Source organism: Dipodomys merriami, unplaced genomic scaffold (genome assembly GCF_024711535.1).
Source record: "Dipodomys merriami isolate MVZ:Mamm:240054 unplaced genomic scaffold, mDipMer1.0.p SCAF_7, whole genome shotgun sequence".
Taxonomy (NCBI): domain Eukaryota; kingdom Metazoa; phylum Chordata; class Mammalia; order Rodentia; family Heteromyidae; genus Dipodomys; species Dipodomys merriami.
Window position 1 is genome coordinate 15199829 of NW_027206290.1, and position 14732 is coordinate 15214560.

Genomic DNA, 14732 nt, shown 5'->3' on the forward strand with positions numbered 1-14732 from the left:
TCTTTATCTCTGATATTAAAATGGATATTTTCCTTTAATATTTAGACATCCGGCTCAGTGTCACCTCAGCTAGTTCTTCTGTGACCAATTTAAGGTAGCCCTTTTACCTACTTATTCCACAACCCAATACAATGTTTTTCCCACCATAGCCTGAGTCAATACTAGAAATTATCATTCATGTTTACATTGTGTTTCCATTTTAGCATAGAGGTTGTAAGACATCAGGAGCCATGTCTGTCTTATCTACAGATGGAATTTAATATCCTGAACTGTGCCTGGTATGCAGTTGATGCTTAAGAAATAATTATGAATGCATACATGAATGTTATCATGAATCTCAACGTGGAACATGTTTAGCTTTAACCAGACCACAAACCAATCTACTAGCTCTTTACTTGTAAGGGAATAACATCTTAACAAATATGTAGTAAATACTGGAAAAATATTAATATTTAAAATGTTAAAATATTAACATTTACTACATTTTGATGAATATGTAGTAAATATTGGGAAAACAGTTTGTAGATAAAATGCTAACTGTAATAATTTTGATAATGTTTTTAGTCTGTAAGAATGAGAAATATTTTTAGCTTGTAGCTCCTAGAAAAGTTTTACACAGTAAATTTTTGTACGTTGCTCATTATGTGGGAGAAAAGGGATTGTCTTTTTTCAATAGCGTTTTCTTCTGTCATTCTAATCAGAAAGATTTTCTCTCATTCTGTTGTTCACATTTTTTTCTCTTAAAAAGTAATTTTTGGGTGAGTGTGTATAAATTTCCATGGGTATTAGACTGGTTTTTATTACTGCTCATTCTAAAATGCAAAAGTAATATTTCACTCCAAATATTGGCTTTAAAAGTTAACTTGCCTACCATAACTCATTTGGATTAAGAGGCTTAGAGGACATTTCACAAAAGATAATGACAATGTTCATATTTAAATGGATTTCTCCAACAGCTACAGAAAGAAGAATGCTATTCTATACAGGTTGTATACTTCACTTCTTGTGTTTACTTTTTATTTCTGGTATTGAGGTACCAACTCAGAGCCTTATGCATGCTACACAGCTACTCTCCCACTTCAGGCATTCCCCAGACCTTTCTTTGCTTTAGGTTCTTTTTGTATAGGGTCTTGTGTTTTCACCTGGAGCCAGCCCCAAACCAGGATTCTCCCACCTACACCTCCCGCATAGCTGGATACACAGGCATGTGCCCACCACATCTGACTTATTTCTTGAGATGGAAGTCTCACTAACTTTTTGCTTAGGCTAGCCTCAAAATGAAATCTTCCTGATCACTCCCTTCCAAGCAGCTGAGATTACAGGCATGGGCCATGGTAGGCAGCTGTATATCTTCTATGTGTAATTTAAAGACCATATTGATGGAAAATTTTCAGTCAGTTTGATATGCCTATTGATAAGAGAACCAATTTGAGATTCTCTAGTGATTGTAAATTTGTTTGTTTGTTTGTTTGTTTGTTTTTTGGTGGATAGTGAGGCCTGAACTCTGGCGCTATCCCTCAGCTCTTCAGCTCAAGGCTAGTCTACCACTTGAGCCACACCACCACTTTTGGCTTTTTTGGCTTATGTGGTGCTGAGGAATGGAACCCAGGGCCTCATACCTGCAAGGCAAGCACTCTACCACTGAGCCACCTTCCCAGCCCATGATTGTTAAGTTTTATGAGAGTGTATTTTGTTTCAGTAGTGCTATAGTATACCTACTTTCTATCAGGTTTATTCATGATATATCAATTATTTTTCTATTTAAAGCATACAATTAAATGGTTTTGAGTATAATGACAGTATTGAGCAACTATCACCAAAATCAATTTTAGAATATTTTATCACTACCAAAAAAATCTTGAATCTATAGGCAGTCATGTCTCATTTTCTCTCCAAGTCTAACGTAACTGCTAACTTACTTCCTGTGTTTATAGATTCGGGATATTGTATATCACAGGGATAGTTTAGTAGGTGGTATTTTGTGACTTGCTTCCTTCATCTAGCAAAATGTTCTGAAGGTTTTATCCACATTGTAACATATCAATTCCATTTTTTATTGCCAAATTATATTCCATTATACGTACATGCCACATTTTTATTCATTATCAAATGGTCATTTGGGTTATTTTTGCTTTGGCTCTATGTGCAAGTTTTTCTTTTAAAATAAAGAACAACTGATTTTTGGTTCTTTTAGCTTATATAGGTAGGATCTTGTATGCTGTGCCACAATTAGCAGCAATACACAAAAGTTCCATATCCATATCCTCATTAAGATTTGTTTTCTGTGTGTTCTCTCTCTCTCTCTCTCTCTCTCTCTCTCTCTCTCTCTCTCTCTCTCTCTCTGTGTCTCTCTCTGTGTGTGTGTGTGTGTGTGTGCGCGCGCGCGTGCGCGCACGTGTGTGTATGTCAATGTTGAGGCTTGAACTCTGGGCCTGGGTGTTGTCACTGAACTTCTTTGCTCAAGGCTACTGCTCTAGCTAAGGAAGTGCTTGAGCTACAGCTCCACCTTCAGCTTTTGGTAGTTAATTGGAGATAAGAGTCTCACAGGATAGATACCCTGCAGGGCTTGTATCCTCAGATCTCAGCTTCCAGAGTAGCTAAGATTACAGGAAGGCACCACTGGCTCCCTTTTTAAAACCACAACTACCTTTGGTATGAAGAGATATATCATTGTCATTTCACTTTACATTTCCCTGATAGATGAGAGCTTGAGCACTTTCATGTTATTAGTCACCTTCACAGCTCTGGAGAAATTAAATCTTGTATTACATTGCACAGGGTTACTTGTTCTTTGCTATTTAACTGTCAATATAGTCTGGCAATAAGGTATTTTATATGAGATTTGGAAATATTTTCTCCCATTTTGTGGGTTGTCTTCTCACTTTCTTAATGCTATTCTTTGAAGTAAACAACCTTTAATTTTAATAAAGTCCAATTTATCTTTTTTTGTTGTTCTTTGTGTTCTTTACTCTGGTATTATTAAAGAAGGCTCTGCTTAACCCAAGGTCATGAAAATTTACTCCCAGGTTTCCCTCCAGGACATTTCTGGCTTTAGTGCTTACATTCAGGTCTAATTGGTATAGTGGAAGGTAATGTCCAACTTAATTTTTTTGCACATGAATATCCAGTTGTTCCAGCACTATTTTTTTTTATCATTTCCTTCATTGAGTTGCCTTGTTTGGCAAATCACATGCTTTCCTATTCAAGTTCATTTTATTCCTTTCCTGTACTGGTTAATCGTTTTATATCCAATAACCCTAGACAGTATTAAACAAACTTGGAAATTACACAGTGATTCCTACCAGAAACTAAGTTCTGCTTAAACTTTACAAGGGACTCATATGAACATTTTGAATAGAACCCCAATATTCTTTTCTTTTCCTTTTATCTTTAGTTCTTACCATGGCTTAAAAAGTACTTCATGATCAGCTTCCTAGTCCCATCCCCTCCCTGACCCTACCCCCTTCCCTCCCCGCTTCCTTTCTAATGTCCTTCCTTCCTTATGTTCCTCCCTCCCTCCTTCCCTCCTCCCTCCTTCCCTTCCTTCCTCACTCCCTCCCTTCCTTCCTCCCTTCCTTCCTTCCTTCTTCCCTTCCTTCCTCCCTTCCTTCTTTTCTTCCTCCATTCTTCCCTCTCTCCCTCCCTCCCTTTCATCCTTTGTGTTTATTTCAAAGAACTTTTCAGTATTCATCATGCTGCAGCTATAATAGCTTCTTGTTGGTATTCTAAAAAGTTATCTTGGCTCTTGCTGCTTCTTGTACCTTGAAGGATCTTTGTACAGTTCTTTCCTTTTAATTCTTCATCTTTCAACATAATCATCCCTTATTCAGAGATGTCCCTTACAGCTCTAGCAAAAATATGCTAATTTACTGTTTTCTTACCTTACTTGTTCTTTTCTTTCATGATTCTATTTATTTTTATGTTTTTATTTGACATTTTGTTATCAATCTGTTTATTTACATCAATTACATGTTATAATGAAGTCTAATCTGTTGCCAGTCTTCTCTGAATTCTAAGGTCTGAGATCAGCTATCTTGCTAGTACTATTTCCATGAATCCCCAATATTTAGCAGAATTCTTGGTTCATATGAAGTATAACACATTTTTGTTGAGTTTATGCATGGAAAAATGCATTCATAGAATCACAGTCTATGATGATGAATAAAATTTTAAAAACTCAACATTATTTTAAAGCCAGAGAATCATTTTTTCCTCCAAAGAATGACTATATACTAAGACATATACAAACATCTTTTCTGGCTGAAGTAGAATTGAAAAGAACAGAGCTAGACTATCAATAACCTCTTGACACAACTATCTTGGGAGATTCTGCATAGCTCCAACGTCTTTATTATGTGGAATGTATGAACTTAAAAAAAAAAATCAAAGAATGACTTTCCCAGCAGCTCTTCTATGGGAAAGAAGGGGTTTGAGCCATGGCTTCACAGTGGTCATTGTAGGGCATCTACTTATTTGTTGCATTATGATAGGGTCATTCAGAGTAAACTCCTAACTCCAGAGTCATAAAAGCCATTCATAAGGATAGAGATAATCCTTCACTCCTGAATATCCTTTAATGCCACCAATCCCAAATTCCCAACTGATTGTTTTTCAGGGTTTCTGAGCTTAAACAGATCTGCAAGAACATATTTCAATAAACCCAACTAAATTTTGTCCTAAAGGAATAAAACAAGGTAATTTCATTTTAATATGTTCACATATGTTTAGATTTTAGATAGCACAATGTAGAATTTTTACGAAAAGACTGATAGACATAAGTCAGGCAGATGTTTCTTCTCAGATGCTTCCTCACTTTTTTTCTCAGATACTTGCATATTTATTCAAGCATAAAATATATAGAATGTTCTTCTATTTAAAGAAATCCATTGCTTGGATTTGGAATTTCTTGCCTGTTGTCTTATTTTTCAACTCAGATCTCATTTTCAATCTTCTAGGAAATAAGAAAAGCTTCTCTTTTCTTTAAAAAGGGGCTTTTACACAAGCTTTTTTTCTCTCTCTTTATTTCTTTTGCAAGAATATAAGGTAATGTCTCTGTGACATTGCCCAAGGAAGAATTAAGCAATAGTTCCTTGGATCATAAAATTCTTTTGAAAAAATATGTCATGGTATTTTTATTGAGTTTATAAGCTGAAAGGCATTTAAAATTCCAAGGAGAACAACAAAAAAGAATTTAAAAAAAGGAACACACATGTGTTGTTACTAAAAAAAGGCACCAAAGATGTGTACTGGGCAGGATCGGTCCTGGGAAAAATTATGAAGCAGATGAAATCTGTGTTTATCATTTTTCCATGCTTTATTTACAGGCCCCTCTTCATCTCTGTTCTCCCCATCAGCAGCTGTCATGCTGTCTCCTGCCTCTCTGACAGTTCTTGCTTTGTTACGCTGTGGTATATTAGAGCTTCTCTTTTTCTTAATTCTCTTAACCCTTTCTCAGCATCCCTTAAGATTCTGTTAATTGGTTGGAAAAGTTCATGCTCAAATATAAATTGGTGGCTTTTCATGTTATAAAAACATTTTTTTTTTGTTGGTTGTGGGGCTTGAACTCTGGGCCTGGGTGCTGTCCCTCAGCTCTTTAGCTCAAGGTGAGTGCTCTGCCACTTGAGCCACAGCACCACTTCTGGTTTTCTGGAGATAAGAGTCTCATGGACTTTCCTGCCCAGGCTGGCTTTGAACTGTGATCCTCAGATCTCAGTCTCCTGAGTAGCTAGGATGACAGGCATGAACCACCAGTGCCCGGCTTATAAAAATATTTTTTAATGGCACTGATGATCAAATCCAGAGCCTTGCACATACTAGTCTCAATTACTGAGCTATATCTCAATCCCCTAAGACCATAAATTTGCCAAGAAATGATCAGGAAGATAATAAACACTTCTTGACATTTGTTATTTTGCTTTTCTGTGGGTCCATTCCTGATGCTAATGGGAAAGACATAAATTATCTCCAAAGACATGAAAAGGCTCAAACCTAAGAAAAGGCCCAATGCAAATCCCAAACTGGGTACTAAAGTGAGACTTAGAGACTGGAAGTAAAGGAATGAATGACAGCCCTGCCTACTCTTGCACTGTCTTGTATAAGCCTCTTAACTTTCATTGAGTTTGAGCTTTTCTTCAGTTCCAAAATGGGGCCTGACAATACCTGTCACTTATAGAAGAATTTATGAGAATATATAAATGAGTATACATTACTTGGCATCTGAACCAAAGATGTTCAAGGTAGGTCTAAGAAAATTTTCTTAAGACTTAAAAAAAATGTCATATGGAATGCTGGTCACAGATGTCCAGGACTAAGACAAGGATGTGGAAAAAAATAGGCACTTTTCCTATCTGGCAAAATTCAAAGGAGAAATTACTCAAGTGCCAATGCTCAAAATCACTCATAACAACAACAAAAAACCCCAGATAATGTTCTAACTTATCCTCATCCTTCAAATGACACTTTGGAATATGTTGCTATAATCACCTGTTATATGTCCCTTTAATTGCTAATAAAGGAATTTTAAGTGTGCATAATGGTGACTGATGAGGTAGCCAGTCTGTGCTTTGTGAGATTGGATTTTTCCTTAGAGCTGATTTTCCCCTTAGTACGGTAAACATTACTCAGGTGACTGTGGGGTGGTTGGGTCATAGAACATTAATGATCTGTAACTTAGCAACCAGATAAAGAGAAGTATAAAAAAAACAAAAAATTATTACTAACTTTGTAAATCACTTCTTTGTCACCTAGCCTGCTTATATGATGTTTATTCATGACTAGTTCCACAGTCTTTACTGAGCCCCCATGTGGAAATACAGAGCATTGTCCTACTGGAATTTATCAAAAGAAGTCAAAAGAGAAAATCTACTACTGAAGAGTTATGATCTCCTAGGGAGAAGAGTCCCACATGGTTAAGGTTAGCTTTGGATATTTATTTATTTGTTTAATGGTACTGGGGTTTGAACTCAGGGCCTTTTGATTGACTGGCAGGTATTCTGAATCACTTGTGACATGCCCCCAACCTTTCTGCATTGTTTTTGGAATGGTTCTCAGTTTTTGCACTGAGCCTGCCGTGGACCATGGTCTGTCTACCTATGTCTGTATACAGCTGGAATTACACATCTTGCCTATTGGCTTTACCATCTTTTTGCCTTGACCTCTAATCTTTCCTGATCTCTGTCTTCTGCAGAGCTGAAATTAAAGCATGCATCATCACAACTAGCTCAACTCTGAATATTGAAAGATTCAAGTTTACCAGGGTCCAGAAGAAAGAGAAATCATTTTCAGGTAAGGTTATAAAGGATGATTCCCAATAAAGAAATACATCTCCAAAGACAAGAAACGTTAAAGAAATAAAGATAGACTAAATTTTCATATTTAAAAATTTGAGACAAGAAACAGCAAGTCAAACAATAGAAGGACCTGAGAACTTTCCACAGAAATATATGGCAAATACTATAGTTAAATGTCTAAGCGAGGGAAAAACTGAGTTCATTATTTATTTGCATCTTCCATATGCTTCAAAGGAAGGTATGTTTACTATGGCATTTAAATTTTCCTTTAAATTAGATTAACCTAAGCTATACATGTAGAATAGATAGGAAGAGCTTATATGTAGATTGCAAAGAATTTTATTCTGGACCTATCACATTACTCTATAATAATGTTAGTTCTATGAGTAAAGATCTACAATATTCAGTCAAACTAAGTCAGAATAAGACATTTCCTAACAAATGCTTTATGACAGAAATTCCATGGTTTAATGGAAAAAGTGTCTTTCTACTTTGAGTCTTAGAAGGGCTGATAATTAGATCCTGCTTTCCTCCTCTCACAAACAATCAGCAATAGCTCAAATCACTCAGTAGATATAATGACATCAAACTGTATAGGTGTGTGTATGTGTGTATATATGCATAATGAATGAGTATTTCAAATCATTTTCAATACTCACTGGAAGGCCCATTTGACCTGGTCTACCCAAGGACCCTGTAGCTCCTGGTGAACCAATATCTCCTTTTTCTCCATCCTCTCCAGGAAATCCTCTTCCTCCTGGCAAACCCTGGAATCCAAATAAAGATTTTTTTAAGGAAACATAGCAAGGTAATTATGCCACACAATAAAGCAAATCATTGTTGCTAAACCAAGATGCTTATTTGTAATATTTCAATGATTTCAAAAACGTCTATTTAGATGTAACATTAAAAGTATAACTTACCTTTAATCCATCTTTTCCTTGGAGACCTTCTTCTCCAGGAGCTCCTGGTTCACCCTGTTTTGTAGCAAAAAACAGTAAGATTAAGTTTTTGTTTGTATCATTCATCTTGTTTTATTATAGAAAGTAGCAGATTTGCATTAGTTTATTTTAAGTTCTACTTTATCTCTATAAAGGATTGGCAGTATAATAAGAGATTTAATTTGCTTTGGGTAGTTCTGCAAGTGAATTATCTAGAGTGATGGAAATTCCACATACAAGATGGTTCCTGAATCTAACACATTTCAGATTATTAAAGATAATATATTCATTTGCTAGCTCTGGAAATTCATATCTCTAGATGTGTTCAAAGGAGGTAAATATTAAATCTCATAAAATATAGTTCCTTGCTATATTGAATTCATGTGGAGTAATACAACTAGATTCAATTATGAACTCTTTATCCAATTTTTGGAATTTCTGTTTTTTTCATTTCAGAGAGGCAAAAATGAAGGCTATGGTACATGAAGAACCTACTTTCTTGATGTGGAACTTATATGAAGTTAGAATTTTGTAGAACTGTTAAAGTAGCATTGGCTCTCTTAATACCTATTTTAAGGTAAATTAATTAGCATTTATTTATAGTTGCTCCATCTCTTTTATTACTGATGCCTCCATTACTCTCACCTTGTACTCACCATGCCTCAAAATGGAAAATTAAAATAAATACACTAGGTACAAAAATCTATCTCCCTACTTGCTTTTTAGTGAATACATACCTCTTAAGATCATCTCTCAAAATTAACAGTCTGTAAGTTCTCTACACTGTTAAGTTACAACTATTTGCAATTGTGTCTTTATGATCTTCACATGAGTCTAAGTGTTTGTGTGTGTGTGTGTGTGTGTGTGTGTGTGTGTGTGTGTGTATGTGTGTGTGTGTATGTGTACTGGTACTGGGCTTGAATTCTGGGCCTAGTTACTTTCGCTTCATTTTTTTTTTTTTTTTTTGCTCAAGGCTGGCCCTCTACAACTTGAGTTATAGCTCTACTTCCACCTTTTCTCCACTTCTGTCTTTTTGGTGCCTAATAGGAGATAAGAGTCTCACAGACTCTCCTGCGCAGGCTGGCTTTGAATTGTGATCCTAAGATCTCAGACTTCTGAGTAGAGAGGATTACAGGCAGAAGTCACTAGCACCTGGCTTCTAGGTTGTTTTAAAATAAAGATAAATTACACCTCAATTTTTTTACTTCCTTGTCAAGCCAGCAAATAGCTTAAAAAGTTGATCATTGTGTTTGTGATTTTCTTAATGTCACCATTAGTGATGAGCAGTACAATTCATATTTTTGGCAAGGGCTCTTCAGAGGACACATGATTTTGAGGAAACAAATCCTGTGGTTAGGACTTGAAACGACAGAAAGTTAGAATGTAAATAGGGCTTGATAAGCAGTTTTTGAAATGACAAAAACAAATGTTTTCCACAGTGTATTAGCAATGTGTATGAAGGTTCTTGTTGAGGAATTTAGGCCTTTAAGTTTGAATTTCTAGAATAAGAGGGTCATGCATGACAATGGTTCCCATAGGTGCTCACTCGCAATCCTGTTTCTCCAGCTCCTCCAACGCTGCCCACAGGCCCAACATCTCCCTAAAGAAACAAAGTGGAAGAAATATTTTCACTAAAATGGTGTGCCCAAGTATGGTGAGAATATCATAAGGAATAGGATTGCAAAAATACATCTTATTTTTACCCACTGCCTTTCACCTGCTTTCAAGTGTTTGTCAAAACAGGACAAATGTAGGGGACAGGGTACTAACAGTTTAGAGACTCTCTCCTTTACATTTAAGGAAAGTTACCTTAGCACCTGGCTCTCCCTGCACACCAGATTCTCCCTCAAGGCCTGGTGGTCCCTGAAAGAAAATGATTTGTCACTACAAAAGTAATAATAACCCCCGGAGATGGTGGTGATTTGTAGCTTGGAAGTAAAATACCTGTGTCCAGAAGAAGGTCTTTGCTGGTTTCTTCTTACAAGCTTTATGGAATTAATATCAGAAATTTTCTGAGACTCTTTGACAGTTCAGATGCCAAAATAACTTTACTCAAAATCAGAGCTTTTAAGACCAGTTCCTTCCCGACCCTGCCTCTTATCTTTGAAGCCTTAATCAGAGAATAAAATGCAAGTTGACACAGTGTCTCAAGCCCATAATCTTAGCAACTTGGGAGGTAAACATTGGGGGATTGAAGTTATTGGCTAGCGGGCACATAAATGTTTTTGAGAATCTATCTCAACCAATGTTAGGCTGTGGTTGCACATGCCTGTTATTCAATCTACAGGCGATGAACAATGACTGGGCTCAGTGGCATGGACCTGCTATCCCAGCAAAAAAGGAGAGCACAAATAGGAGGATTGCTGTCCAGTCAAGCCTGGAGATAAATTGAGCTCCCTTATCTTAAAAATAACCAACATCAAAAGAGACTGATAGCTCATGCCTATAATCAGAGCTACACAGGAGGCTGAGATCTAAGGATTGTGGCACAAAGATGGCCCAGACAGAACAATCCGAGAGACTCTTGCCTCCAGTAAACAAACAAATTGCTAGAACTGGAGTCACAGCTGAAGTGGTAAAGCAAAAGAACTGAGCAAGATCTTGAGGCTCATAGTTCAAGCCTCAGTACTAGCAGACAAACACACATGCACACACACACACACACACACACACACACACACACACACACACACACACACACACACACACACGGTTGATGGAGTGATTTAAGTGATAGAAAACCTGCTTAGCAAATATGAGATCCTATGTTCAAATCCCAGTGCTGAAGAAAAAGAAAAGAAATACAAAGGTATTTCTACTCGTTCAAATTTTCTACCCTCAGATACAAAGGCATTTCCTCCTTTTTCATTCTTTCTATCTGCTTCTGCTGTGCCACTTGAAAGTCACTTTCTTAAGAACAATTAATGTTCTATATTGGTTTTACTAAAAAGTACCATACAAATAAGAGGTGAAGTTATTATATACATTATGTATACATATATATATTATGTATGTATATATATGGGGAGAGGGATTTCTCTATCATGGTTTTGTGGTGGGTCCAGGATTACTAGGATGCTTTTTTGATTTTGATTTTTGATTTATTTGATTTTGAAAACACAAATTGTAACCTTTGGCTGTTTCCAGCTTTGGAGCTTAGTTTCTTTAATTGCTGTTGTATTGCTTTTGTCTTTCTGAGATAGTCATCTTGTTTGGGCAAGTTATGTGTGTCCCTCCCTTCCTTTACTCTCTCTACTCCCTCTTTTCTGCTCCACTTATCTTGTCCCCATTCTCCCTCTCCATCTCTCCTGTTTTCTTCCTTTCTTCAGACATTCCTCAATATAGTTGACCCATGGATGCTACTCTTCCTTGTAATCATTGGAAATTAAAATACCTCATAGTATTTTAGGTGGGAGGAAGTTTAGCTTTTCCTTTTGACCCAGCTTCTGCAATCCATTTTCAGTTATGTTTTCTTTTCAAAATAAAAGGTACATGCTGCACAAGAGAAGAAATGGTCTTATATAAAAAGCTCAGTTCTACTCCCTAGAGGTATTAATTTGTGTTTTGAGTTCTCAATAAGCCAGTAATTCTGAACAGGTCATCTTGCTAAAAGCTTAGTTCCTTAATACTTCTCTTTTACCATCACTTCTCCAATTTTGAAATGGCTGTTTTAATTCTTCAGTTGGTTACCTTTGTAGCATCTTCATTGTTATGAAAGAAGAGTAAGAGCATAGTGAAAGCTTAAGAAAAAGGAGCCTGAAACCCACTGCCAGAGTTTCTGCTTTACCTCAGAAATTATAGAATTTTAAGACATCACTCTAAGATTAAAACTCACTCGATTCTCTGGACCTCTTTCATATCTAAATTGCTTTTAATCACATAGACCACTCCAGTCTCTGAGTTCCTCCGATCTGTCAGCTTCAGTTGAAATACATATTTCAACTGAATTCAACATATTCCCTCTTAGGGAAAATCAATAGCTGAGCTTATGCTTTCTTTTTTGTACATTTTTTGTTGTAAAAATACTGTACAGAGGGGTTGCAGTTACATGAGCAAGGTAATGAGTACATTTCCTATCGAGCACTGTTGCTTCCTCCTTTGTTTTTCCCCTACCATCCCTTCCCTCCCACCTCCACAACTACTCCCCCCCCCAAAGTCGTAAAGTTCATTTTCAACATAGTGTCTTGTACATCTCATTGTTATAATGGGTCAACCTGTACCCCTATTTAAGCATTTTGTTTTTTCTCTTCCCCTTCCCAAATTAGAGAAGGGCACCGACATCAAATACAGTGAAAACGGGTTATACCATGGAGGAAGAACATACAAAAGAAACAAAAAAATCACATAGTACATTATATATACATTAGAAACAATAACAAGAAAGAAAAAAATTGTCTCTAAGTACTTCTTTTCTTATATAAATTCTTGGACAGCACTTAAAAGTATCTTTGTTATTTCCTTTCTCTTTCTCTATCTGAGCCAAAGCTCAGATTTTTTTAATTTATTTTTTTAATTTATTTTTATTGTGAAAATACTGTACAGAGGGGTTACAATTACATTCTGGTTATTTATCTATTTATTTTTGGGTCTAGTCGTGGGGCCTGAACTCTGGGCCTGGGCGCTGTCCCTCAGCTCTTCAGCTCAAGGCTAGTGCTCTACCACTTGAGCCACAGCGCCACTTCCGGCTTTTTTCTTTTTTGCTTATGTGGTGCTGGGGAATCGACCCAGGGCCTCATGCATGCAAGGCAAGCACTCTACCACTGAGCCACCTTCCCAGCCATTTTGGTTATTTTTTTAAATAAGTTTTTTTTTTATTGTGAAAATACTGTATAGAGGGGTTACAATCACAGGAGCAAGGTAATGAGTAAATTTCTTATAAGTCTCACAGAGTTTCCTTATCAAGCTTGCTCTGAACCACGATCCTCAAATTTCAGCCTCCCTCCTGAGTAGCTAGAATTATAGGCATGAGACACTGCACCCTGATTGTTCGCTATTTCTATTCTCAGAAATATATTGCATGGGAAATCTACTGTTTAAAGTGGCTTCATACATGGGGAGAGATACTAGGACTGAGAGCCTGGTGTCTGGAGGCAAACTGCCTATGTTGAAACTTAAAATCTATATGACTACTAGCTATTTCTCTCAAGTAATTTCATGCCTTAGTTTCTTTATCTATATAATAGAGATAATCAATGCATGTCTATGAAGTTATGAGGATTCATGGATAAAGTATGCAAACACTACTAGTCACATCTAAAGTGCTCCATAGTTAAGTATTAATATTATGATGATGACCAAATCATTACAAATGCAAAATGCAAATTCAATATCCCGACCTCAGTTTGACTTTTAATGAGGCATAGCTTACCTTTTGTCTGTCTTTGGGCTTCTATTCTTAATCAGTATTCTAACCTATCATATTTAACTCAAGTCAAAATCTGCTGAACTAAATCTATTTTTTTTTTACTGTTTTTAATTGTCAAACTGATATACAGAGGGGTTACAGTTCCATAAATTAGGTAATAAGTACATTTCTTGTCAAACTTGTTACCCTTTCCCTCATTTATCTTTATCTTAACAGAGTGATCTAGTCCTTTAAAATGTCACCTGTTAGGTATGATTTCTCCCAGCTTTCTTCAGGCTCAGAGGCTGCAGCATAGAATGAGTGGCAAATGTGACCTTTGAGTCAGGTTAAAGTCAAGCTCTGCTGTTTGTTAGCTGCTTACCCTGGGCCAGTTGTGACCTGGACCCCCCTAACAGTCTTCTTTTACGGACTCAGGAAACATATGGTCACATCCTGTCATGTAACTTAAAAATCTGAGAATCATTTTTAACATCTCTTTCATCTTTACTTTCCAAATTCCACACATATGGAGGTTCTGCAGAATTTACATAACAAACATTTCTCTGTTCACTGCGTTAGTTCAGCCCTCCATCATTCCTTGCCTGCTTCAGTGCAACCGCCTTAAACTAGGCAGCCCTGTTGTGACTCTTGTGGTGCCCAATACATCTTTCACGCAGTTGCTAGAAATAGTTTCTCAAAATACAAAGCTGATATTATCACTGTCTTTATCTATATTTCTTAAAATCTTAGAGTAAAAAACTCACACTTAACAGCATACATCGTTTTTATGATTTACCTTTACTTCTATCATTTGTGTATGTATGTATGTATGTATGTATGTATGTATGTATGTATGTATGTATGTATGTATGTATGTATGTATTTATGCCGATCCTGGGGCTTGAACTCAGGGCCTGGGCAGTATCCCTAAGATTATTTGCTCAAGGCTAGTGCTTACCACTTGAGCTCAGCTCCACTATTGGCTTTTTTTTTTTCTGGTTAGTTTGAGATAAGAGTCTCACACATATTCTTGGCCTAGGCTAGCTTTGAACTGAGCATTCCTCAGACTTCAACCTCCTGATCACCTAAGATTACAGGTGTGAGCTACCAGCACCCAGCTCTACTACCTGTTTTTTTTTGTTGTTGTTGTTTTGCTTT

General features: G+C 36.6%; 1 protein-coding gene across 1 annotated transcript in view; it reads right to left on the bottom strand.

Moving 5' to 3' along the window:
* Nucleotides 1-14732, bottom strand: part of Col24a1 (collagen type XXIV alpha 1 chain) — a 286389-nt gene that overhangs the window by 82624 nt on the left and 189033 nt on the right. The window contains exons 33-36 of the mRNA XM_070007045.1: nt 10040-10093; nt 9777-9830; nt 8213-8266; nt 7949-8056 (exon numbers count right to left, since the gene is read on the bottom strand). Coding sequence (XP_069863146.1) covers nt 7949-8056; nt 8213-8266; nt 9777-9830; nt 10040-10093 — 270 coding nt within the window. The remainder of the gene's footprint in view (nt 1-7948; nt 8057-8212; nt 8267-9776; nt 9831-10039; nt 10094-14732) is intronic.